Here is a 25,428-nt window from a genome sequence, read left to right on the forward strand (position 1 = left end):
AATAATAAATGCTGATTATTTTCATACTCATTGTATTGGAGCTGCCTTCGTTTTTTTTTTTTATCGTTCTTAAAAAAATAATAATAATGATAATAAAAAAATGCAAAATAAATCTGCATTAATAATTTATAATTACTCAGATATTTATTTACCTTTTCTTGTACCCAGAACCCATTGAAAATTACAACTAGGGTCTATTAATTTGATGAAGGCTTACGTAATGTAGCAGTGACCGTACATACGTATATATTTCTATATATATTTAATATTTTTTTTTTAGACTTTTGATATCTTTCAATAAATTTAAATATGAAACTCATTTCATAACTCTTGCAAATTTTTTTTTAAATTATTACTGCTCAAAGAAATGTTATTCAACAATTCATTTAAAGTCCATAAACTCCATCACTGCATAAACTGCGCAATACGCAGAGCGCATGCCTATGTGTGCTGTTTGCTATGTGTATATAAATATATGTACATACATACACGTATGTATATTAGAAATTATCATGATTGACTGCCACTCATCGACGAGTTTAGTCTATCTCCTAGTCTGACACTCCCACCTAGAGCACTCTCACTTATTTCTATTCTCAGCTGTTGTCGATTGATAAGATGGGGGGCAGAGCCATTTGTTTATAATCTACAATGTTTTAGTGTAGTACAGTGGGATAATTTTAATGGATTTTATATTTCTGTATTTTATATTTGAAATTTTAATTTTTATATATTGTATATTTTATGTTTTATATATAATATTATACATTTTATATTTTATATATTATTTATTTATATTTTAAATTTTATATTTTATATTTTATAATTTATATTTTATATTTTGTATTTAATATTTTATATTTTGTATTTAATATTTTATATTTTATATTTTATATTTTATATTTTATATTTTATATTATATATTATATATTTTATAATTTATATTTTATATTTTATATTTTGTATTTTATATTTTGTATTTAATATTTTATAATTTATATTTTGTATTTTATATTTTAAAGTTTAAAAGTTTAAAGTTAAAAATAAAGCAAAGAAAATTATAATTAAGATAATGTATCCTAAAATATAGCAACGCTTTTCATATTTAAGCTCATATTTATATTGAATATTAAATAAATAACAATACATAAAAATAAAAAGAATTTAATAATAAAGATAACTATGATATAACCTGATAAATGAAATTAGAATTTTCCAAACTAAATTTAAATATTAAACTGGTAAATTAAAAATTTCAATTCAATAGGAGAAAACAGAAAGTTAATTCTCATTTTCTCAATCTAAAATGCCCTAGTTATAAAAAATCAAAGTGCATGCTCGATTAAAGTTTAGCTCTTGTAGAGTGCATCAAAAGCAGCCACCGCTAATCCAAAGTCGAGACATCGAATGCACTTCTATTGAGCCAATCAAGTGGCGAACAGCTGTACCCAAAGACGTTACGTTGGGGTTAATTGAACCTGAACTAAGTGAATACTCTGATTTTCCATATAAAGCCATCAATCGCGACGGCGAACTCAAAACTCAACACAATGTCGGATGCAACGGACAAGCCGCCGCTCTACTTAACGCCACAGTTCTTCCGCCGTAGCCTGGAGCATGGCCTGCAGCAGCAGGATCTGAAAGTGCTGGACGTAAAGTTGACGGACTTGACGCGCGGCGGCGAGAACTACTGCAGTAATATATATAGAGCGAATGTCAAGTACCAGACAGCCGAACGCAAGCAGCTGGAATGCTCGCTCATTGTCAAGTGCATGCCAGCTGAGAAGCAGGCTATACTGGCACGCCTCCACATCTACAACAAGGAGACTGTCTTCTATCTGCACATCAAGCCCAAGCTGGAGGCGCTCATGTGGCGTTCGATTGCAGGCGAGGAGACCTGGACATTGGGCGCCAGGTGAGATTGAGTCGAGATTGAATATAGTTTGAGTCTAGATTGAATATAGTTTGAGTCTAGATTGAATATAGTTTGAGCCTAGATTGAGTGTAGATTGAGTCTATATTGAATATATAGTATGAGTCTAGATTGAATATAGTATGTCTAGATTGAATATAGTTTGATTCTAGATTGAGTCTACACTGAGTCTAGATTGAGTCTAGACTGAGTCTAGATTGAATATAGTTTGAGTCTAGTTCTAGTTTAGAGTGAGTCTACACTGAGTCTCAATTAAGTCTAGATTGAATATAGTTTGAGTCTACATTGAATATAGTCTACACTGATTCTAGGTTAAGTCTAGTTTGAGTGTACACTGAGTCTAGATTATGTCTTGGTTGAGTCTATACTGAGTCTAAATTGAATATTGTTTGAGTCTAAATTGAATATACTTTAAGTCCAGATTGAATACAGTTTGAGTCTAGATTAAATATAGTTTGCATCTAGACTTTATATTCAAGCTTTTTCTCACTATTCTACAATGCTATTTTCCCCACCTAGGCACTACTATTCAACGACACAGCCCGAGCAGACGATTATTTTCGAGGATCTGTGCTGCGAGGGCTATCAGTTGAAATGCCGTCAGTTGGGCCTGGACGTGGAGCATGCGAAGTTGGTGATGCGTAAGCTGGCCGAATATCATGCTCTGACTATGGTCATGGCCGAGCATGAGCCAGAGACCGTCATAGATCGCTATCCGTTTGGATTGCTGCACATGGATGCCATTAAGTCGGAGCCCTTCAAGCTGCTCTTTGGCACTCAGCTGCTTAAGCTGGCGGCATTGATCAGTGACTGCGAGGGATTCGGTTCGATCACACGTAAACTCTATCGCTATCATGAACATTTCACGGAGCGTGTGCTCAAATCGGTTTATCCACTGCGCGGCATTTACAATGTGCTCAACCATGGAGATCTGTGGATTAACAACATATTCTTCAAGTACGACGAGCACTGCAAGGTGCAGCAGGTGAGATTGGTAAGTGCTGAAAGCTCTATTTCATTGATATATATGTCTCATGGAAGATTTCTGGCAGATTGACTTCCAGCTGTGCTTCTACGGCAGTCTGGGCTTCGATGTCAACTATTTTCTCAACACGAGCCTGGAGCTGGATGTGCTGCAGACCAAGCGTCAGCAGCTAATTGATGCGTATTTCGATGCACTGTTGGACTGCTTGAAGCAGCTGCCGTGGGGCAAACCCTTGCCCAAGTATGAGGACATTATGGCCGAGATACGTGAACGGGAGGCCTATGGATTTTTTGTCGCCTTCGGCTTCTTTCCGCTAATGAGCATGATCGGCATCGATTCGGAGGACAACACGTTGAAGAACTTTCACGACGAGGAGTTCGCCAGGCAGAAAGTTCAACTGATGTTCGAAGGCAATTCACGCACTCTCGAGAGCCTCAAGTTCACGTTGAAGCGTTTGGATGACTTGCATGTCTTCGATTGAAGGCAATGAGCAGCGAATGCATTTGGTTCTCATTCAAAGCGGCTCAAATACAATAAAAATGACATGATTCCTTACATTATTGCTCAATTGAGTCTCAACTGCTTTTTAATTATTTTATGCATTTATTTCCGACGACCCCGGAGCAAAATATCATTCGAATTCCGTTTTATTTTAAGCATTGCATGATCGCATGTCATTCCGATCACATAAGAGTTTTAGTATAACTATAGCTGTTATAAGAAAATTACTATTATAAACAGATAAAGTGTGGGAGAAAAACATTTACGAATCAAAAGGTAAATAGAACCTAAGTTGACAATAATTTACCTATCACGCCTAGCCCTTTTCTAAATATTACGGATATGCCGTACAGTATTACTAAAAAATCTAAAAGTCATTTTAATCAACAAAGAGAGAAGTAAAGATTCACGCGAGTAAAAAACCTGATGCTTATACGTATAGAGATTGATTGTGTTTATATAGCTAAAACAACCAGATATATACACTATACATACATATATGTATATAGTTTAGGATCATTCATACATTTCCTCTCTTACATAATAACATAATCAAATATGCACCAAGTTCCCGTTGTTCAATGGGTTTATACTATATGTGTAAGTATATCATCCCAGCTGTCTGCCAAGTGATTTATTTAAAAGATTGCGCACTCTTTAATCGGCTGGCATTCCGCTGTGAATCTCAATGGAATGAAGATTAGACGAGTCTAGAAATTGAGTTGAGACTGAACAGTCGCATTGGGTACGTACCAAACGTAGAATATTCAAATTGCGAATAGGATTATGGATGATAATTAATATGTCATTTGGGCTATTTGAATATGGCGAAAACAACTTGAATAATAATTATAAGTAATTGGAGAAGAACAACAATAATTTGCATGTCTGTCAAAGATTATAAAATGATAATAAAATTGCTTACATCATATTTAATAAAAAGAGAAAGAGTGGGAGAGAGTGGGAGTGAGAAGGGGTAATAAAAGCTGGAGACGTGAGAAAATTATTTGATTATCTGGAGGCGCACCTCGATTCGATTGAGAGTCAAGAGGCAGGAGATAAAGATTACGCTGATCGTAGACATAAGCGGGTGGGCCTACGAAATGCGATCTGATAATTTCCGAATGACGAACTTGCTAGCCGACAAAGCAAGTCAACGAGAGAAACTAATAAAACGTATTTGGTAAAATTAAAATAACTGGTTTCGAGACAGTTACTATGCGTGTGGTATATACATATGTGTGTATGTATGTGTGTGTGATTTAAAAGGTCGCGTGTTGAATTTTCTCTATATACAAAATGAGACAAGCAGGCGCGATTGTCGGCTATTAGACGAAATTATATTCATTTATATATATATAGATAGAATTAATTACGCGAATATAAAACAAACATTCGCCTTTGTGAGTACATCCGTATAAAATGCCGAGCGATTCGTTCAAGCCTTTCAAACCACTTGAGATCACAACATGTGCAGCATTGTCTACGATCAGGCAGTTGTGGCATCGCCGCCCAAGCACCTGGATGTTGCCTTCTTCGAGGAGGTGCTGGAGACCATGCTACGCACGTCCCATGTCCAGTTGGTGGGCATCCACTGCGCGCTGGGCAGCAGCACCGGCGAGAACTATTGCAGTCTAATCTACCGCGTCAAGCTGACCTATCGCCGAAGGGATGGCAAGGAAGAGCAAACGGGCGTGATTGTGAAGAGCATACCGCGCATTGACTCCATAGAGTTTATCGAGGATCTGCAGGTGTACCTGAAGGAGAAGATCACGTACTACGAGCTGCTGCCGCGACTCGAGTTGCTCATGAAGTGCAAGCGACGCTTTGGACCCAAGTAATGGGAGATTCCATTAGTCTAAAGCTGGCGAATGACTTAATAAAGTTCTGCTTTCAGACTCTATCAGTGCTTGAAGCAGCCAGAGAACACATTGGTCTTTGAGGATCTCGGCCGGCTCGGCTATGTGATGGGCTCGCGTGAAACGGGCTTGGATGAGAAGCATGCTCGTCTGGTCATGGAACGCTTAGCGGAATTCCATGCAGCCTCAATGGTGCTGGCAGTGATGGTAAGTGAGTGGAATATATATTTGATGGGGATGTGTAGGAGGAAGAATGAATATCAAATTGATTATTATTTATAATGCTATTGAAGATATATATATATATGTATATAGAAGAATACATTCATATATATATTAAAGTAGAAAGTATATAATTTTCCATTTTCTATATCCTGCATAATAACTTTAAAACATAACACTAGAATGCTAAAGGCAGACTGAGAAAGAGAGAGAAAGACCAGGAGAGTAAGAGGGGACGCAAAGCCAGACAAAGCGAGGGAGAGGAGCAGAAATATACAGAAAGGGGGAGACAGGCAGAGGGAGAGAGAGAGAGAGAGAGAGGGAGAGTAAGAGGGGAGAGTCAGAGGAAGTCAGAGACTCAAATAGAAGCTGAGTGAATGAGAAAGAGACCGAGAGGACTCAAATTCTAACATTTGGATTTCTTATCACTCAAAGCATTCAAATATTTAGATTTTAGTCTCGCAGTCGCACACGCTTAAGACTTTTTATTGTTTCCTTACGTTTTATATGACGAGCTTAGACTTATATGATTTTAGTTTTAGCTATTCACTTCTTGCTGCAATATATTACCATTATCTGTTATGCTTTTATAGCAGAATTTATGTGGTTTACAAAAAAAAAACCTTTGTTGATCTTAAGCCTAAAGCTGCGGCTTATTTTTCAAATAAAAACATATAAAGTACTAAGTACTTCTGACAACATGAATACCAGTGTAGAAATATATTCATTTATCAGATAAAACTTTCTTTTACCTAATACAAAAAAATTGTAGTGTTTTCATATGATCTATGATTATTAAATTTTATGGTATAAAGTATTAGCAAAATAGTGCTTAAAGTTTCATATACAAAATCTATGTTCATCACATTTCTATATATTTGAAAAGCTATCATCAAACAATAAAATTTCAATTCAATCTGATCTAGGTCACAAAACTTTTAATAAATGTAATATGAGTATAACTATGTATATCTAAAAACAATTTTCAAGAGGGGATCATATAAATTACATATACATAGAAAAACAAACAGACTTCCTATTCCCACCAAAAAATCTTTCAATTAACATTGCCCTTTCTCTTCTCTAACATTCGCCTTTAGGATCCGGAAATATTCAAAGCCTATGGCGATGGCATGTTATCCCCGAACGGGCTGAACAAGGACGACGGCCTGCTGATGCGTTTCTTTGCCGGCAACGGCGAACAGCTGCACAAGCTGGTGAGCAGCTGGGCAGGCTATGAGCGCATTGCGGGCAAAATAGCCAAATATATGGAGCAGCAGCGGGTGAATTTGGTGCGTGCCCAGGCGCCAGTGGACAATGAGATCAAAGTGTTAAATCATGGCGATCTCTGGGTGAACAACATGCTCTTCAAGTACAATGGAGCGCAGCAGCTGCAGGACGTGATCTTCATAGACTTTCAGCTGAGTATCTGGGGCAGTCCGGGCATTGATCTGAACTATTTCTTCTACACGAGCCTCAGCCTGGATGTGCTGAAGCACAAGCGGCCGCAGCTGCTGAAAGTCTATCACAATCGTCTGGCCGATACGCTGCTCGCTCTGGACATGGGGGTGCCGGTGCCCAGCTATGAGCAGGTGCTGGCCGAGGTGCACCGGCGTGAGGGCTATGGATTCTTTGCCAATTACGGCATACTGCCAACAGTTAGCCAGGACAAGGCCGAGACGGCGGACAATAATCTGGAGAATTTCACTGATGCGGATTTTGCCCAGAAAAAATCTGAGCAAATGTTTGCCTCCAAGCGTTTGGCTGAGACGCTGCGCTACACCTTGCCGCATTTCGAGCGAGCAGGTGTCTTGGATTGAGGAATAGTAATAATGAATGGGTGCCGCACTCACCTGACGATGTGTATTTTGTTTTAGCTTAGTTTATATACAAGCATATATTGCACATGTATTTACAAATTAAAATAAAGTTTTTCTGTAGGATTACGCGCACTTTTCAATTGTTCACTTGTTGCTTCACTTTCGCATTTACCGTTGCAATGCAGCGCTGCCAGACAGTTCAATGTAAAAGGCTCACGTAAAAAGAGCTAACATTAACATTGAATGTTAGTTAACAGAACTAAAGAAATAGGCTTTTAAAATTTCTAACATTTATTGTTCGGAAAATAAAATACAATTTGATATATTTATTTAAAATTGCACAAATCGTTTTCAGTTGCATTATGAAATCACCAATAGAATATGTTTACAAATTAACTGAATGCATGGCTTCAATTACTTGCATACATACAAAACTACTTACATTACGATTAAAATCATTATTTATAATTAACATCGTCATCAAATTAATTTGCACAACAATCAAAAGGCATCATACATATATAAAGATACATACATAATAATGTATATATATTCATATAAGCAATCAAATTAACACTAGAATTAGATATAAACGCTACTTAAACGTTTGTTTGTTGAACCGAAGCTGAAGTTCCCAAACCGATTTGTATAATTAATTTATTTAGTTAGGCTTATTATCTAAAACGACTTTACTCTTATGTAAACGTGTGGCTTCTAGTTGTTCTTTATAATTTTCATCTTGTTGTTGTTTTCATTGCTTTCATTATTTGTTTGACTCATGCAGAGGGATAGAGAGAACGTTTGAATAATGCGCGCACCGATTAGCTCCAGACATCGGCCGAATAGCGTTTCTGAGCCTCCATTTTCTTCAGATACTGCACAGCATCCGCCTCGCTCATGTTGCCCTTGGTGGACAAGATTTTCGTTAGAATATTTCTAACATCCACAGCCATGTTCTTGGCATCACTGGAAATATATAGAGAATAAAAATTAATGTAAATTTTAAATGAAATATTTCAATTTCACTCCATTTCATTTACCCGCAAATATAGAAATGTCCCTTCTTTTCGCCAATGATGTCCCATATCAGATCGGCATCCTGTTCCAGCAAATGCTGCACATAAACCTTCTTTTCCTGGTCACGCGAGAACGCCGTCTTCAGGGTGAGCGTGCCCTTATTGACCCATTCGGTCAGCTCGGACTCGTAGATGTAGTCCTCGGTGCTCTTGCGGCAGCCGAAGTACAGCACCGATTGGCCAACCGTTTTGCCCTCATCTCGCAAATACTGACGCTCCTGGATGAAGCCACGGAACGGTGCCAGTCCAGTGCCCGGACCAACCATAATGATCGGCGTCTCCGGTTTTGTGGGCAGTCGGAATTGCGATTTGCGTATGAACACCGGCACCTTGACCTCCTCGCCAGCCGCCGGCTGTTTGTTCTTCAGGTATGTGGTGGCCACGCCCTTGTTGATGCGACCCGTGGGCGTCTTGTATTCGACCAGCACAGCGGTCACATGCACATCCGTGGGATATAGCTTGGCCGACGACGAAATGGAATAGTAGCGCGGCTGCAGGCGTGGCAGCAGCTCACAGACATGATCCAAGGGTGGCTTGCACGACTTGATGTCCTCCAGTATGTGCACCACATTGCGACAGGCATTCTGTATCCAACTCTGATACTTCTCCTTGCCCTCCGGCGCCAGCGAGGCCATGCTGCGCAGAAACTCCTTGTCGGCCTCATCCGTGCAGTACTCGGCCAACTCCTTCAGTATGTGAGTGCGTGGAATAGCAGTGATTTCCAAATAGTGCGTCAGAGCCGTACGATAGGTGGTTGGGCAGGGGAACGGATGCTTCTTGCTGCTATCCGTATCGGTATTGATCAATGAGAACACCGTATCCAGGTCAGCATTGCACAACTGTCCCAGTTTCTCCACCAGCGACTTGTCGTTGATGGGATACATGGCCACATGATCGCCGGCATCGTAGCGCATCTTCGAGCCCTCAATGTTCAGCTCAATGTGCATGCACGACCGGCCGCCGCCCTTGTGCAGTTCCCGGTTGACACGGATGGGAGCGAGGAATGGATTCTTGGCATCGAACGGTGGACGCTGATTCTGCATGGAATGCAGACGCGCAATTTCGCCGGTATAAATACGATCCGGCAGGACATCGGGCTGCTCGAGCAGGCGGTACTGGCGTATCAGCACCTCCTCGCCGCTGCCCTCAATGCCAAAGTGATCGCAGACAGCGGGCCAGAAACGATCCTTCCATGTGATAAAGTCATCCTCAATGCTAAGGCACAAAAAAAGTTGAATAAACATCAAGTTGATTGAGATTTTTATAGACACTTCATTGGGGACACTCACTTGGCATCGTCGTCGCCCAGGCCCAGCTCGAAGACACGATTGGCGCCCAGCTCCTCCAGGCGCTTGTCCACATAGATGGCCACCTTGTTGTAGTGCTCGTAGGTCTTGTTGCCCAGCCCAAATACCTGCATACAGAGGCAAAGCGAGAAAAGCAATTGTTACAACAGTAATTAGCCATTGACATATAACGTTATTACACCATGCTCGATCTGTTTGCCGTTGTCTACGCGTGTTGTTGTCTTATTATATAAATTATTTAATAGCCAGAGCAAAGTACGACCCGTCCACTGACAGCGACGCGTGCGAAGGCCAACGGCGACGCCGGCGCCGCTTAGCGTGCACAGCATCGTTGTCGTTGTCGTTGTTGTTGCCGCCCAGTTTTCTGTTTCAGTTCCGCAGCAGCCGCCAGTGCAGACGTATCACATGGCAATCTCTGTTTCATTCAGCAAAACTTGTATTATTTCAATTATGAACACACATTCCGCATCGCAAATAGTAAACAATGTTGCGCAACAGTTGTGCGAGCGTGTGCACGTTTGGCAGCAACAGCTGTTACGTGCGCCGCAGTGTGACCAGCTCTAGCATGGCCTGTCTGAGTGTGCGGCGCATTTAATAGAAGGTGAACCAGACTTAACAGGAACTAAAGCTGTGACGTCACAGGCAGACGCACGCTAGCAATTAATTAAGATTTTTATTTATATGAAACAAATAAAAAAAAATAAAATAAAATAAAATGCTTAACTATTAAACAAAAATAAAAAAGTATAGTAATAACTTTGAAATGTCTGTGCTATAAGAATTAACTTTTGCTTCTATAATAAATAATATATAATGAAATACATATATAATTTTTAGCCTTGTATCAATCAAATGTTCTAGAGTGTTATGCTGTCATACGGAATATTTCAATCTCACAGTAAATTTTACCTACAGTATATGCTCGAAAAAAAATACAATATACAAAATTATTTTCCAAAATCCTATTTTTTTAATAAAAAAAAAAAAATAAAAAAAATAAATATATAAGAAAATACACAGTTTTGATATTAATTCATTAATTATTATCAATGCTAACAAGTGAGTACTGTTATTCAAACTGTCTCCCTCTCTCTCTCTCTTTCTCTCTCTCTCTCTTAAACAAATCCACTATTACAGTTCCAATATATAATTACTACTATTAGTCAGACAGTCTGACTCTCTTCTAAACTATAATAGCTACTGTTGACTTTATCAATCCCGCGTTTTCACCCTCTCAACCTATAATAACAATTATTTCAATAATTATCTATAAATACCGTCCTTCAAGCCCATTTGAATCGCTTGACTGATTATATTGCTCGCTCAACAAAAAATCAATTTTACTGTACAACTCTATCTAGGCCCGATTTTGTTGCTATTAAATAGGAATATTTATATTAAATTTAATATTTTGATAAGCAAAAATTATCAACGGGCAACGCTTATTACATAGCTTTTCTAACTTGTTGGGGAGTTAGATAACGCTATCTGCATGTGCCATTGCTCGATAAGAATTGTTGTGCCTCAGCGTCCGCGAATCGTGTAATCGACGCTACGCTTAGCGAAACAGATGCCTTATCAGGCACACGGCATTGAAAAATAACTGTACACTTACCGCATAATTAAGGCCCGTTAGATCGACATCGCCATTGGTGATCCACTCGTAGAATTCCATGGCATTGTCCGTGGGATCACCCTCGCCGTAGGTGGCCAAGCAGAAGACGGCCAATGAGTTATCAATGTCCTTCAGCTGCAGCAGCTCCTCCATGTCGCATTCCTCGGGATCAGCAACCATGCCCTTGAGTCGATAGCGAATACCCTCTTTGGCCAAACGGCCGGCGAACTCCTCGCCCGTGCCCGTCTGTGAGCCATAGAAGACAACCAAACTGCGGCCGGAGGTTTTCAGTTTCTTAATAAACGAATTATCCGTGGCCGTGGTGGTGCTGACTGTAGTCGGCCTGTGATTGGTGGTGGTGGTGGTCATCTAATATTTGTTTGTACAGTTGTGGTTTACAATGGCTACTCACTGTATGGAATAGCTGCGCACGGGCTCCTCCTCCTTCTTGCGGCTGCGCAGAAAGTAAAAGGCCGCACCGCCGATCAGCACCGCCAGCAATGCCACATCCAGCAATCCCAGAAAGGGCTCATCTCCGGTGGCAGCAGCAGCCGCTGCCGCTCCAGCTACATCAATGGGTGCCTGTTCACTGGCCATGGTCTAAGGTCTGAAAAGGAAAGGGAAATACAGAATAAAATAAAATATATAAATAGAAATAAGAAAAGAAAAAAAATATATAAATAAAAATGCGTGATAGTTTCGATTTTGCATACACTTTACACAAGCTGGAGCTCTACGGGGGCTCGAACGGGTGAAAGAGGGGGAGCTAAACAGTGTCTTCTAAACATTTACATATCGCACTTTGAGCACGCACTTAATGTATGCCACGTATGCCATACTCATACACACAAAGACTCACACACACACACAATTGAATAGAACTCTCTTTAATGCGAATACAGTTTTGGATCTATTTTGCATGGGTCTAACGGCAACCAAAAAAAAAGTATATATGTATGTATAAAAAGAAAATAACAATATCAACAGGCTTCCGCACTTGTTCTAACGGTAAACTGAGCGCCATGGCACTATCTCGCTCTAACGCACATCAGCTCGCATTGACATTGACACGAAATGCAATCAGTTTTTAAATTGTTGCTAATCTACCCGAGCTGTCTGTCTTGCTACACACACGTACAGATATGCACACATACATATGCATATAAATATATACAGTCGCCTATGTGTGTGATTGTTAATAGGATTTTAATTACATTTCAAATTCACTTTAATTCATGCACAATATAGACATAGACACACACGCGCGTTAACAGTCAACTTGATGCGCATTGCCCGTTCGCTCACCTTCGTCTGTGCACCTTAACAGCGCACTGTTAACTAACAGCCAACCCCATTCCGACAACAGTTTTTATGCGAAATGAAACGGTTTGCTTATCAGTAACAGACGCTCAGCACGAAATTCCCAGCCCAGGAGAGAGTGAGAGAGAGAGAAAGAGAGAGATAAGAATTTGTAGACTTTGAGAATGATGAAAATATTACATTTCTTTTGGCAACGTAACGCTGAGTGTAAACAAAAGACGAAAGATAACTGAGTGAACTACACAAAGTACTATTTCAAAAACTCGAGTGATATTTACGTTTCTGTTGACATTGTTTCGACCAAAATATATGTACATATATGTATATCCATATACACATATGACGGCATTGATTACGTCAGTGTTAAATACTTACATACATATATATACTATATGTACAGCAAATAGACTTAAATACGTACATGTACACACACGTATGTAGAATATATATGTGTATACATATGTATTGTAGTGTCTGTAGTGCCTTCTAAAGATCAATAACCTTTAGATAATAGTTTGGATAGTACTATAAAAAAATATATTAGGCAGCCTATCTTTTTGTTAGTACTCTACAAATATTTTAATATAGATTATATAAATTAAACGCTCTTAATTAAAATACATATTATTTATACAGTAATGGCTCAATAAATGCAACCAAATAACAAAACCTTGTGAACATTTCGATTGTATTCTTGAATACAAAATTCTAAAGTTTTTGCATTATTTACAACAAATTTGTGCTATTTTATTTCTGTATTTTTTTCTTCGAATATTATTGAATATATTTGAATGTTTACGGACTTACGATGAATAGTTCTTGTTTTTAAATTATAAGCTAGGAAGCAAATTTATTTATATATTTTATTTTATACATTTATTTATACAATAATACAAAAAAAAAAAAAAAAAAAAAAAAAAAAAAAAAAAAAAAATTATTATTTTAATTTCCCTTTTTACTATCGGAAACATTGATCTTTAACCGACATCTCACGAGTATAAATATATATATGCAAACATATATATATTCAATGTCTCTACACACACGCATACATATAAAAACGGGAACAGTCAATCATATTAAACACGTTGGCTTTGCACCTTGAATTTTGAGCAGGTTTCTTAATGTCTAATGTGTTTTTGGACTACGTGCGTTTGTATTTGTGCTTTGAAAATATTCGCGCAATATTTTAGTTCTTGTTGCTGTGGTCAGCAAATGGCAAAAAAATAAATATTAAACAATTTCCGAGGCGACAGCCGACAAACCGACAACGGACAGTCGACAATCGTCAGCGTCGACACGTATGCAAATCGAACCCAGCCATGGCGTACTACTGCTCCGTATCTTTCACAAGTTGCCATTAAAAATATAAAAGGTGTTCAATGGTTAATCGACTCAGGCAATGACAAAAAAAGAAACACACACAACAAAAACAAAGTAAAGACAGCATAGACGGGCGCGGAAAAACTGCTCAAGTTTTGTAGGTCAGAAATGGACAGGTAGAGTGCGTGTGTGTGTGTGTGTGTGTGTGTGTGTAACACCATTACGATTTCGAAATTGAAGCTAATTAAGGATTTGTATTGCAATTGCGAAAAAGTATAAGGCAATTATATAAATATTATTTACAATAATAGCTAAAATATATATACATATATCAATCATATTAACAATATTCAATAACAAATTAGTTGATAAATTTTTAAAACTGCAATTGCATTTCAACAAAACTTGAATATATAATTTTATTGTGTGTGCGTGTATTTGTATATACATATGTATGTATGTAGTTACTAGCTATTAATAATTGTTGATCGTGTTTGCCATTTGTGAAGAGTCACTATGAAATTCAAGAAAAACTATTTAATTATTTTCTTCCCGAATAAATAAGAAATATGCTAATCTTAATATGAATCTTAATTTTTGTTTTTAAATATTATGATTCTCATTAAATTTCATTGTCGAATATTTAATGTTCGCACTATTATTTTTTATGACCACAGCTGAATATCAATTTATATATTATATAACGAATTTCTTTGAAAATATTATTATATAAATGCCTAAAAAAAATCTAATTTTTCAATATTATAAGTTCTATAAAAATTACTTTTTCAATCATTTATTTCAAAGCCCTCTAAAATGGTTTTTATTCATATAATAATTATTTCTCTTCTGGATAGTAGAAATTAACATTATATTATATATTTCTGATAGATGTATTTTATTAATTATGTATTATGTGTAAATATGATATTATCATTTTATATCGAATGTATGAACTAAATTTTCTTTTTCATTATTTTGTTTAAATATTTGTATTTCTAAACATACCATATATGTATTTCGTAGCCTCACCTGAATTATTTCGTGCTGTCCTGTTCTCATAAAACATATAAACACAAAAGTATTGAAAAATATATATATAGGAATTCGTACTTATGTATCATTATATAATTCAGCATTTGCACTTCAATTTTTGTGTTCCGAGAACAGGAAGTCACGCATTTTTCGGCTTTTGTCAAAATTTACATACATATACGATATTTGATATACTATATAGACATATAAAGAACATCTAATTGATATCACTTTTCTACTCGTTCCATTTTCTATCTACTTTGGAATTAGCTTATGCATCCGACGTAAGCATTTTGCATAGTTCATTAACATTCCTACAATTTATTTCATGTACCTTTGCCCTGACATTCAATTAAAACTAACCTCAATTAAACAACAACAACAAAATAATAATAATAATAAAAAATTTAAAATTAAATTCATTGTAATATAAAATATAACAAAAAGCTAAATCATTCTTTGTTTATTCTTTAAACTAAAACAATTTTTTAATTTTAAAATTTACATTACCAATAGAGCTTTTAAATACACTTCAACTTATATAAAAAGAAGTCGGCTGACTCTTCAGATCGAAAAACTCAAATTCATTTACTTGCACATATAAGAAACCTTGCCGTTTATCATAGTTTACCAAATACTTAAAATTTAATAAAATTCTACACAAATATTAAGATTGATTTCCATTGTTAATTTGACAAGTTTTGCTTATTGTAAGATCTCTTACGTTTAGGTTCGAATCTGAGCTTGAGTTAAAATATAAAAAAATTAATAAGTAAATAAATGTCTATCGATTTTTTGCTCGCGAATGTTGACTAGGCAAAAATTCATTGTCCCGCCAAAGGAACAGAGAGCGCTCCACGAGCTGGTCAAGCCGAGAGATTTCGATGGGCTCGTCTACTAAAGTGAGTTCATTAAACACAAAAGTAAGCATGAATGAGCAAAAATGTACTATGAGCGCTCTCTTATCACTGCACATTATTGTTGCCGTTTTAAAAACTGTGTTTGTCTAACACAACGGGGCCAAGTCAAGTGTCTGTGTGAGTGCGTATGTGTATGTGTGTGTGCCATGTATATTGGAGCAGAGCAAAGACAGCCTCGCCATAACAATAAACCCAATCGCTTGTATTTGTTTCAATGTCAGAGTTAGCAGACATATATATAATATATGCATACATTAATACATACAAATATATGTTTATTTCATATTTCGTTTTGGTTAATAATAGAAAATAGAAGCACTGAATATGCATAGATATATAGATAGAAAAAAAAAAATTAAAAACTTGTGAATATTCAATTTAAGCTGTTGAGCAAACTCAGCGAAACTTTGTAGCTACAAAAAAATAAATATCTATTATAACTTGAAAAATATTGTTATAAAATAAAAACATTTTATTTTCAGTTTTAAAATGGTTTTAAAAAGTTTTTATCGCTAGCATAAACACTTTCTTAAAACCACACTTTTTAAATAAAATGTTATATAATTGTTACATAATTTAAATTTGTAATTAATATAATTTTCAATACACAAAAAAAAAAAACAAATTTCAATTATTTGAATACATAAATAAATACAGTGAGTTCGAATGAGTCAATAATAAATAAAAACATATAGAATTTAGAAAAAGCAAATAAAAATTAAGGATTTTAATTTTACTACCTATTTTCAATAAATGATTATTATTTTTAACATAATTTTTAAATTTTATAATTTATATTTTTCTATTATTTATTTATAATTTTAAACTTATAATTTTTATGCATGTATAATGATTTTATAAAAAAAATATAAAAACAATTAAATAATTTGTTATATAATCTATTTAGAAGACATTTTATAAATTATATAATTATAAGTTTCAAATATTGAAAATGTATGTAGAAATTTTATAAATTTTTCAATTACCCGTTGAATGTAAAAAAAGCGTAAATATGAATGTTATTAACATTATTTCGATATCGAAAATCATCTATAGAAATGCTGATAAGAAATTCGTAAACAGCTTATTTGAAACAATCAAACATCAGTTTCAAAGTTTATCAACTGTTATTTCGATATCGAAAGTCAGCTGTAGAAATACTGATAAGAAAGCCGAAAACAGCTGTGCGAAACAGTTTATTTGAAATAGCCAACACACAAAACCATACATCAGATTATAGAGAGAAGCGAGGTTAGCTCAGCTCAATATGCAGGGCGCGACTAACACACATATTTCGAAACAAAAAAAAACTAGAGAGAATTTATTGAATTAAATTGCTGATGCCGCATGCTTCAGCAACGTTTCAAGCGAAAGCAGTGAGAGTGCAAGCGAGAGGGCCTAGTATTATGTTACTTGAAAATTTAACGAACATGCAACCTGTTTGGTAGAAAAAGAAAATCACAAACACTCATACACTGGCACACTCAACGAAGAAATAGCGACGCAACAGCAACAGGTAATGAACTTTATACTACGTCAGTAATATTGCTTGTCTCGCTCGCACACACGTACGCCGAGTACATATACATGCACGCATACGCACACGTGTACATTATGTATGAGGGCGTGTATGTATGTATATATTGATCTCTTGTTGGTGTAACCTTGACCATCAAATGCCGCATACAAAACGAAACGAAACGAAACGAATCGAGCAATCGGCTCAAGATATTTCATATTTGTATGTATCTTAAATGCGTAGAACTTACAGTGAATGCGTTGTAAATACAAAATTGCGTTAGTTGCCCCCGTTCAGAGGTTTGTGCATGCGCCTAGAATGCTTTTCTGTTATTGGCGTCTCCTTTTTATTTCGATTTTCCTCTTTTCTCTTTTTTTATACACGTTGACGTTGCGCGAGCGCTTAATTTGTTTTATTTAGTTAAAGTGGAAGCCACGACGACGGGACAACAACAACAGCGACGTCGACGACAACGGCGTCGACGACTGCAGCAGCGGCTATAACAACAGCAACAACACCGAGAAGGCGCACCTATACATACAAATATGTATGTAAAATTTATATTTGTAGCGTAATTGACTAATTACTGTATAAGGAATTTTAGAGTCTAGATGTTTGCGTTAAGCTGTCCCGTGTCGGTGTACGGTTAAAATTGAACTGAATTGCCGTGTATGTAATTGATAAATAGTTTGCGCTTAATTCATCGGAATTATAAACGCAAAATAAAACCACGTCCGATCGGCAGCTTTAACAAAGCGATACTGTTGTTATTGTTACTCAAGTGGTGCTGCTGCCATTAATTGCTCAACTATCGGTCAATCAGCAAACTTAACGAAACTTACTTTCCTAAGCTGAGTATGCAGATCACAATGGAGGGAACCAAAAATAAACTCAGCAATGGGTGCTATGGAATGTGAACATTATCATGATTAAAAATAAATAAATATGTATGTGCGACGTCAGGCAATATACAATATGTTTAAATATGTTATGAATATTGTTGTGTGTACTGATTGCAGAGACAATAAGCACGGCAGATTAACAGCTTACTGTTAGCGGGCACTATCGGCGAAATTCACATCCCTAACAGTGGTGTACTCATTCGTCTCTTTCGATACCTCGACCAAACTACTCTTTCGTTTTAGTTTTTCTGTTAACGCTTTTATTTATTTTTTCCGCAACGACTTTAAATAAGCTTTAATTATAAAATTTTAATGCTTAACGTGTACACACAGCTGTGTTCGATTCAAAGTGCCTTAAAAGCTGTAAGCAAGCAGCTTGAAAATATATAAAAATAACAACACCAACAAAATCCAATTGTGTAATTTACATGCAAATGTCGTTGGTACCTGCTGGCCAACAACAACAACTCCGATACCAACAACAACAAGCCAACAGCAGCAGCAGCGTGTCTTCGCTTCATATACAACGCCACGGAAATGCCACTGAAATTCTTTAAAAAATGTCGACAATATAATGTGACGTCCAAAAATCTATTTGTTATAAATGTGCATCATTTGCTAGGTGAGTGTGAGTGTACAAGTGTGTGTGAGTAAGTGCGTCTATGGGGGCGTATGCACTTAACAGCAATAATAACAGCAATTGAAAGAAGACTATCAATAACACAAGTGCTCAAGCTTTCAATTGGACAAGTCTATGAGTCGCCCAAAACAACAACAACAACAACAATGGCAACAAGATACGCAGCTGCCGTCAAGTTTTACACTTGTTGATTTATTTACTCATTTGCGCGTTTTTAATTGGAAACATATAAATTGTTTGTTATTTCGTTTATAAGGCCAGCAGCAAGAGCAAGCAGATAAACCGTGCCTTTATCGTAGCTAACATTTACGGCTTTTGTTACGACCAGTTTTCGTTTCGGAATTCGCTTTTTTGCCAAAAACATATCAGCAACAACAACAAAAACAAATACAGCATTTTTCTGATATCTTACATTTGACTTGTTGCGCCACTGTTAAGCAGCATTAACAGACGCCAGCTGTTAATAGTTGTCGGCTACATACCTTATGCTGAAATGACACTGGCTTAGAATAATTGCAGTAAATGTTGGGTAAAATAAATTGTAATAAGTGTGAGAAGTAGAAGTAAATGTTTAATTATTTATTATTATCTTTCGATTTAAATTAACAATTGGAATATTATTTACCTAATTGAAACTTCAATATGTTTAATCTGAAAGATATAAGCTGTAATAAAAATATCATTTCTTTACATTTACTTAAAAGCTTTACTTATATATCAGCTCAGCCAATATTTTGAACGCAATGTCATTGGGCGCGTAACAGGCGCACACTGTTAATTAACAGAGCAGCAAGAAATATCTCAACGATTTCCGTTGATTGTGCTTTTGTGGCTCAATAAAGCGTAGAAGGCAATCAAAAGAAAACAAAAAACGATTAGACAACAAAAATATCTGTGTGTACATTAGCATATTTGCGCGTGCTGTGTTGCCAAGCATTGTAGCTGTTGTTGTTGTTGCTTCTGAGTTTTATCTGCGCACGTTTTTATCCACTATTAACTAGCAGACACAAACACTATACAATATATATATTTATCACTCCAACAGATGTTTCGAGCACCGTTGACTGCACCATCAGCTCGGAGAGCAAGGGCCAGGAGTGCCTGGATAATGTCTGCCAACGGCTCTACATCCAGCAGCCGGAATTCTTTGGCCTGCGCTATTTGGTCAAGGACAAGGAGGACGAATACAAATGGCTCGATCTGGAGCGTTCACTTAGCCGCCAGCTGCTCAAATATGCCGCCGACAACAAGATGTATCTGCGCGTGCGTCACTATGTGACGACGGGCGTGCGGCACCTGAACGATGAGGCGACGCGTTTCTATTACTTTCTGCAGCTGAAGAGCGACATCTACGAGGGACGCATTGCGTGCGACATACGGACGGCCATACTGCTGGCTCTATATTGTCGCCAGGGTGAATATGACAGCAGCTATCAGAGCGACAAGCAGTCGAAGGACTATCTGAAGAAGTCCCTGGTGCTGCCGCGCAACATGCAGGGGCTGGCCAACGACGACAGCATGCTGGAGGGCCTGATCATGGAGGTGCTGCAGCAGCACTCGGGCATTGTCCATCTCAATCAGAGCCAGGCGGAGGAGATGTATATCCAGTGCTGCCAGCAGCTGGATGGGTATGGCGAGGAGCGGTTCGCGGCCAAGGATACGCTGGGCAACGATCTGCAGCTGGGCTTGGCCATCAATGGAATGGTCGTGAATGCGGACAATGGCCGGCAGTATTTCCCCTGGAAGGAGTTCCATACGGTGACCATCGATAAGCGCACCATTAAGATCGAGCAGAATAAGCTGGACGGCGATGGGAGCATTGTGGGCAGCTTCATCTTCAGCGAGGCGGATACGGCACGGTATTTCTGGAAGCTGTGCATCATGCAGCACAAGTTCTTCAAGCGCTACATCGACACGGACACGCCCTCGAGCCTGGGCAGCAGCGTGGGCCCGGACATGGAGAGCAACAACGGGAATACGCTGGGCGGCGACAGTGTGGGCTATGTGGAATATGATTATGTGGCGGCTGCAGAGCAACAACAGCAGCAGCAGCAGCAGCAGCAACATCAACAGCAGCATCAGCAGCAACAACAGCAACAGTTGCAACAGCAGCATCAACAACAGTTGCAGCATCAGCAGCAACAGCAACAGTTGCTCTCGTCCAATATATCGCTAGCCGCCAGCCATAGCCACAGCCAGTTGCTGGGCCAGAGCAGCAGCTGCTTGGATCTGAGCAACAACAATTTGCTCAGCAGCAACAGCATGCTGCACCACAATAGCAACATCAATGGCGGCAGCAGCGCGGACACACACGAACGCGAACGCCTGAAGGCCATGCTGCCCACGTATCGTCCGGCGCCGGACTATGAGACGGCCGTGCAGCTGAAATATCGCACGCCCTCCGCCGATCTGCACAATGTGACGCTGGCCTTGGCCACGCCGGGCAATGCGGCCGCCTATTATGCCGGCTCGCAGCCGGATGTTCACAATCCGGCGGTTTATGGCGAGAATTTGCTGTTCGGCCATCACTTGACGGCGGCGCATCGCTATCCGGACGTGGCGCAGCCAGCGGCTGCATTGCATGCCCATCATCATCATCTGAACTTCTATCAGACCCAGCAGCAGCAACAGCAGCAGCAGCAACAACAGCAACAACAACAACAACAACAGCAGCAGCAGCATCAGTCACCCGCTGCCTATTTGGAGCTGTCACAGCGGATGCACATGATGCGACACAAGGCGCCGCCGCCGTATCCCGTGAATCGTTTGAGCTCCTCATCGACGCCGGATCTGGCTGTGGCCACGCCACGCCCACTGCAGGGCTATCGCAACTATGTGTCGGGCTCGTCGCCCGATCTCGTCTCCAATCGCACACTGCTCAATGGCGGCCAATTTGTGGCGCTCACCGCCGCCGCCGGCGGCATGCACGGCAATGTGCCGACATCCTCGGGAGCGACAATGCTGCATCAGTATCCGTATATTGGGCACATGGGCCACTCGCAGCCATATCTGCCGCCGCACGGCACCTTCGAGAACCTCAACATGATCGAGGAGCAGCCGTCCATAATGTCCCAGCTGCGCCAGTCGGCGATGAGTCAGGCCGCCGCTGCGGCCGCAGCTGTGCAGAGGTAAACAAATTGCCAATTAGCAGCAGCAGGCAATCGAATAAACACCATAATATAAATAAATGTACTGAATAACATTTGTCATTTGTCGCTTCGCAGCTCGCCCACTTTGCCGCCCAGTGGCTATCGCAGCTCGGCACCGCCGCCAGCCACCAGCAGTCCGCAGCCGGTGGCCACGACGCCGACGCCGTTGCAGCGCAGTGCGATGAACGGTTCCATTGAGCCCATCTATGAGAATGTGCCGCTGCCGCAGCGAGCCAGTGGCAGCAGCACCGGCGGCAGCAATGCCAATGCGGATGCCATGCGTCAACGCGCCTCCTCCATACAGTCAGCGCCGCCGGGCGCCGTCGCGCCAGTGCCAGCCGCACGGCATGCCAACACCAAATCCTCCAGCAGCAGCAGCAGCAACAACAACAATAACAACAACAACGTGGTGACGGTAACGGTGAATGCCCAGCCGGACGATGAGATTACTCGGAATATTAAGAAATATGCGGGCGCGGATCGCGCTGCGAGCACGGAGCTGCAGTTCCTGGAGCCACAGGCGCCGCAACGTGCGGCTCGGGCGGCCAGCGCAGCGCCCGCCATTGGAGCCACAGCACCGCCGCGCCAACATCGCTCGACGGCCAGCCTGAACAAGTCGACGGTGGATGTGATTTCGCCGACGGGCGACGGGCTGCTCCAGCAGCAATTTAGTGCCATGAATCTGTCTGCCAACACATCGGCGTCCACATCCTCGATGTTCAACTCGACGCTGGACACCACCGGCTCGTCGTCGGCCAGCAAGGATGTGAAGCGTCGCCGTCGCTGGAACATTCTGTCGCGCAGCAAAACGCCCGACAAACAGAAGTCGGCGACATTGGGCCGCGAGAAGGCCAGCAGCTCGGCCGCGCAGCAGGCCAAGCTGGCCACGAAAATGAAATTGGCCCAGGACGATCTCAATCTCAATGCGCATCGTTGGTCGACAGGCGTCAGCAAGCCGCAGCCCATATCGGGGCAGTATTCAAAGGATAAATTGGTAAGCGAAACTGAATATGCTCAACCTAATCAACCTTATTTATTTTATTTTTCTTTAATCGCCTCGCACAGTGCCAGATCTTGAATGATAAACTGCAGGATTCGCAGCTCTATTTGGAGTTCGAGCGCATACCGAAGAGACGCGAGCATGCGCAATATTCGTGCGCCTTGCTCGAGGAGAACGAGCCGAAGAATCATGATCCCAATTTTCTGCCATACGATGATAATCGCGTGCGTCTAACGCCATCGAGAGATAATCGCCATGGCTATGTGAATGCCTCATATATATCGGTTAGTTTTCCACTTCAACTCCATCCCCGTTTTACTTCTAATTTGTGTTTCCATTGCCAGGCCACCGTTGGCACGAAGCAGCGTTTCTATATCGTCGCCCAATCACCCCAGGAGTCGCAAACGATGCGTATCTTCTGGCAATGCGTGTGGGAGGCGGACGTTTATTTGGTGGTGCAGTTAACGGAGGACATGAGCTACATACCGCTCAGCACGCAACAGTGTATGGAGTTTGGAAATGTAACTACACTAGCCAGCAAATACTCTAGCCAAATAATACATCTATTTATATATATCTGTTTGTTTGCAGTTTCAGGTCTTTCAGGAATTCTCACAAACTACGGACCGTTGCACCACCAGCAAGCTGAGTTTATATCATGTACCGTCGCGTCGCTATCGTTCCGTGTGGCATCTGAAATACGCCGATTGGGCCGAACAGAATTGTCCACGTGATGTCAATCATTTTCTGGACTTTCTCGAGGAGCTCAATTCGGTGCGTTTGGCATCGACAAACGAGGTGCCGCCGGGACACAATACAAATCCTCCCGTGCTCATACACTGTCTGGAGGGAGGCGGGCGTTCGGGCGTGACACTGACTGCCGATCTACTGCTCTATACACTGGATCACAATGAGGTGAGAGCTTTAGCTATATTTTAATACATACTCTATATATAGTAAATTGATGTCGATTATGTTCTAGGACTTGGATATACCGCGCGTCATCGGCCAGCTGCGGCATCAGCGGGACAAAATCATACCATCGCTGGCGCAGTACAAGTTCATCTACAATCTGCTCATCACCTATTTGAAGCGCACCCGTTTAATTTAAGTGGCAGCGAAATTTCAGCGGCAACTAATTCCCAACAAGGGGCTCAGTTCAGCTCTAAATAGTATTTGAAATATTTAAGCCTTTTTTAACCTATGAATAACGAGTGAACGAAGAACGAAGAGAAACGAACAACTTTTTGGCAACCACAAAGACTTGGTTATCACACACACTTCATCCGTAATCCTAAGTAACATGCGACTGTTCTTCCAATTGGGCAGCTACTATATACATATATATATATATATACCACCCATTAACATTTACGATCATTTTGTCTATATGATTTGTGATGATCCGAAATTTGTACATTTAAGAGTTGAAGAATTTGTTAAACAACCAATTTAAGCGCTCCACCCGATACAAAACGAATTTTGTGTTAATCATAGTGCTTAGGTTTAAAGCCAAATTATTTATACACATTTTTTTAATAAACCAATTGATATGCATTACGCAACCGCAAAGCAATAAAAAATTATACATTTTCAATTTTAAACAAATTCAGCATTTCCTTTCACTATATAATATAAAGAAAAATAGTTTATCGAGTTTAATTTCTGAAATACTGCATGTATTTTGTGTTTTGTTTGTTTTCTTCTTTTCCAAAGTAATTTGCAATATATATAGGCATTATATATATTTGAAATACATATGTATATATAATGCACATGCATATTGATGCTTAAATGAATTACATAAAGTATTTAATTAAAATGATTTTGTAAATATTTTATTTAACGGCCAAGCAGATTTAATATTACATTTTAGTTTTTTTCTTTGCGCAAATATATTATTATTGGGTGTTTTTTTTTTTTAGATCTTTGCTTTTCTTTTCCAAAGTTGGATAAATGCGAATGAAAATTTGTTTCAAAAAATTTAATATAAAATATAAAGGCAAGTTGTTTGTATAGTTAATGAAATTTAAGTAGAGTTCTTAAAAAATATATATAAAATTTTTTAGAGATTTTTTAGAGGGAGTTAAAGACATTTTAAGTAGACTCTAGAAAAGTAAATAGAAGTAGTTTAAAATCTGAACAAGAATTTCTTAATTTAAAAATAAAATTAATGAAATTTTGTTTGATTTTAGATTTTATAAAGATGGTTTACGTTAGACCTAAATAAGTTTTCTCTTATTTCCATCCAACTTTAGAAACAAAAAATTCGATCATAAAGCGCATTTGACCATTTCTTAAT

The 25,428-nt window shown here is 39.1% G+C and overlaps 5 protein-coding genes across 7 annotated transcripts in view; 3 read left to right on the forward strand and 2 right to left on the reverse strand.

Moving 5' to 3' along the window:
• Positions 1-7,495, reverse strand: part of slam (slow as molasses) — a 78,367-nt gene extending 70,872 nt beyond the window's left edge. Inside the window, exon 1 of the mRNA XM_089258615.1 lies at positions 7,354-7,495. The gene's annotated coding sequence lies outside the window, so the exon portion shown is untranslated. The remainder of the gene's footprint in view (positions 1-7,353) is intronic.
• LOC115563718 (uncharacterized) lies at positions 1,517-3,475 on the forward strand. Its single transcript, XM_030387152.2, has 3 exons — positions 1,517-1,915; positions 2,453-2,927; positions 2,986-3,475. The coding sequence occupies exons 1-3, from the start codon at positions 1,551-1,553 to the stop codon at positions 3,397-3,399; spliced, it is 1,254 nt and encodes a 417-aa protein (XP_030243012.1). The 5' UTR covers positions 1,517-1,550; the 3' UTR covers positions 3,400-3,475.
• Positions 4,099-7,373, forward strand: LOC108658345 (uncharacterized). Of its 2 annotated transcripts, XM_030387151.2 has the most exons (4): positions 4,099-4,164; positions 4,863-5,256; positions 5,317-5,485; positions 6,601-7,373. In XM_030387151.2, the coding sequence occupies exons 2-4, from the start codon at positions 4,889-4,891 to the stop codon at positions 7,318-7,320; spliced, it is 1,257 nt and encodes a 418-aa protein (XP_030243011.1). In that variant the 5' UTR covers positions 4,099-4,164; positions 4,863-4,888; the 3' UTR covers positions 7,321-7,373. The 2 variants fall into 2 exon arrangements, with proteins under 2 accessions (XP_030243011.1, XP_017966494.2); XM_018111005.3 differs by lacking the exon at positions 4,099-4,164 and having other exon boundaries at positions 4,838-5,256.
• Positions 7,496-7,593: 98 nt separating the features above from the next.
• Positions 7,594-18,204, reverse strand: Cpr (Cytochrome P450 reductase). 2 transcript variants are annotated; one of them, XM_089258616.1, is made up of 6 exons: positions 17,686-18,204; positions 11,731-11,925; positions 11,319-11,661; positions 9,686-9,810; positions 8,361-9,611; positions 7,594-8,286 (listed from the first exon to the last, which is right to left on the reverse strand). In XM_089258616.1, exons 2-6 carry the CDS (start codon positions 11,913-11,915, stop codon positions 8,142-8,144), a joined length of 2,049 nt encoding a protein of 682 aa, XP_089114742.1. In that variant the 5' UTR covers positions 11,916-11,925; positions 17,686-18,204; the 3' UTR covers positions 7,594-8,141. The 2 variants fall into 2 exon arrangements, with proteins under 2 accessions (XP_089114742.1, XP_030243010.1); XM_030387150.2 differs by lacking the exons at positions 11,319-11,661; positions 11,731-11,925; positions 17,686-18,204 and adding an exon at positions 9,883-10,241.
• Positions 18,205-18,517: 313 nt separating this feature from the next.
• On the forward strand, positions 18,518-24,725 carry Pez (protein tyrosine phosphatase non-receptor pez). Its single transcript, XM_018098928.3, has 7 exons — positions 18,518-18,959; positions 20,023-22,105; positions 22,202-23,120; positions 23,192-23,410; positions 23,471-23,647; positions 23,718-24,041; positions 24,109-24,725. Exons 1-7 carry the CDS (start codon positions 18,875-18,877, stop codon positions 24,235-24,237), a joined length of 3,936 nt encoding a protein of 1,311 aa, XP_017954417.1. The 5' UTR covers positions 18,518-18,874; the 3' UTR covers positions 24,238-24,725.
• Positions 24,726-25,428: the final 703 nt, after the last annotated feature.

This window comes from Drosophila navojoa, chromosome 3 (genome assembly GCF_054131105.1).
Source record: "Drosophila navojoa isolate 15081-1374.11 chromosome 3, UAZ_NAV_1.0, whole genome shotgun sequence".
Taxonomy (NCBI): domain Eukaryota; kingdom Metazoa; phylum Arthropoda; class Insecta; order Diptera; family Drosophilidae; genus Drosophila; species Drosophila navojoa.

What these genes read in the sequence shown, in the direction of transcription:
- LOC115563718 (XM_030387152.2), top strand. Translation starts at nt 1,551, where the DNA reads ATGTCGGATGCAACGGACAAGCCGCCGCTCTACTTAACGCCACAGTTC. An exon ending in ACCTGGACATTGGGCGCCAG is followed by an intron (nt 1,916 to 2,452) that starts GTGAGATTGAGT and finishes TTCCCCACCTAG; the next exon opens with GCACTACTATTCAACGACAC. An exon ending in AGGTGCAGCAGGTGAGATTG is followed by an intron (nt 2,928 to 2,985) that starts GTAAGTGCTGAA and finishes GATTTCTGGCAG; the next exon opens with ATTGACTTCCAGCTGTGCTT.
- LOC108658345 (XM_030387151.2), top strand. Translation starts at nt 4,889, where the DNA reads ATGTGCAGCATTGTCTACGATCAGGCAGTTGTGGCATCGCCGCCCAAG. An exon ending in AAGCGACGCTTTGGACCCAA is followed by an intron (nt 5,257 to 5,316) that starts GTAATGGGAGAT and finishes TTCTGCTTTCAG; the next exon opens with ACTCTATCAGTGCTTGAAGC. An exon ending in CAATGGTGCTGGCAGTGATG is followed by an intron (nt 5,486 to 6,600) that starts GTAAGTGAGTGG and finishes ATTCGCCTTTAG; the next exon opens with GATCCGGAAATATTCAAAGC.
- Cpr (XM_089258616.1), bottom strand. Translation starts at nt 11,915, where the DNA reads ATGGCCAGTGAACAGGCACCCATTGATGTAGCTGGAGCGGCAGCGGCT. An exon ending in CTGGGCGACGACGATGCCAA is followed by an intron (nt 9,612 to 9,685) that starts GTGAGTGTCCCC and finishes TTTGTGCCTTAG; the next exon opens with CATTGAGGATGACTTTATCA. An exon ending in GGACATTTCTATATTTGCGG is followed by an intron (nt 8,287 to 8,360) that starts GTAAATGAAATG and finishes ATATATTTCCAG; the next exon opens with TGATGCCAAGAACATGGCTG.
- Pez (XM_018098928.3), top strand. Translation starts at nt 18,875, where the DNA reads ATGCCACTGAAATTCTTTAAAAAATGTCGACAATATAATGTGACGTCC. An exon ending in GCGGCCGCAGCTGTGCAGAG is followed by an intron (nt 22,106 to 22,201) that starts GTAAACAAATTG and finishes GTCGCTTCGCAG; the next exon opens with CTCGCCCACTTTGCCGCCCA. An exon ending in AGTATTCAAAGGATAAATTG is followed by an intron (nt 23,121 to 23,191) that starts GTAAGCGAAACT and finishes CGCCTCGCACAG; the next exon opens with TGCCAGATCTTGAATGATAA.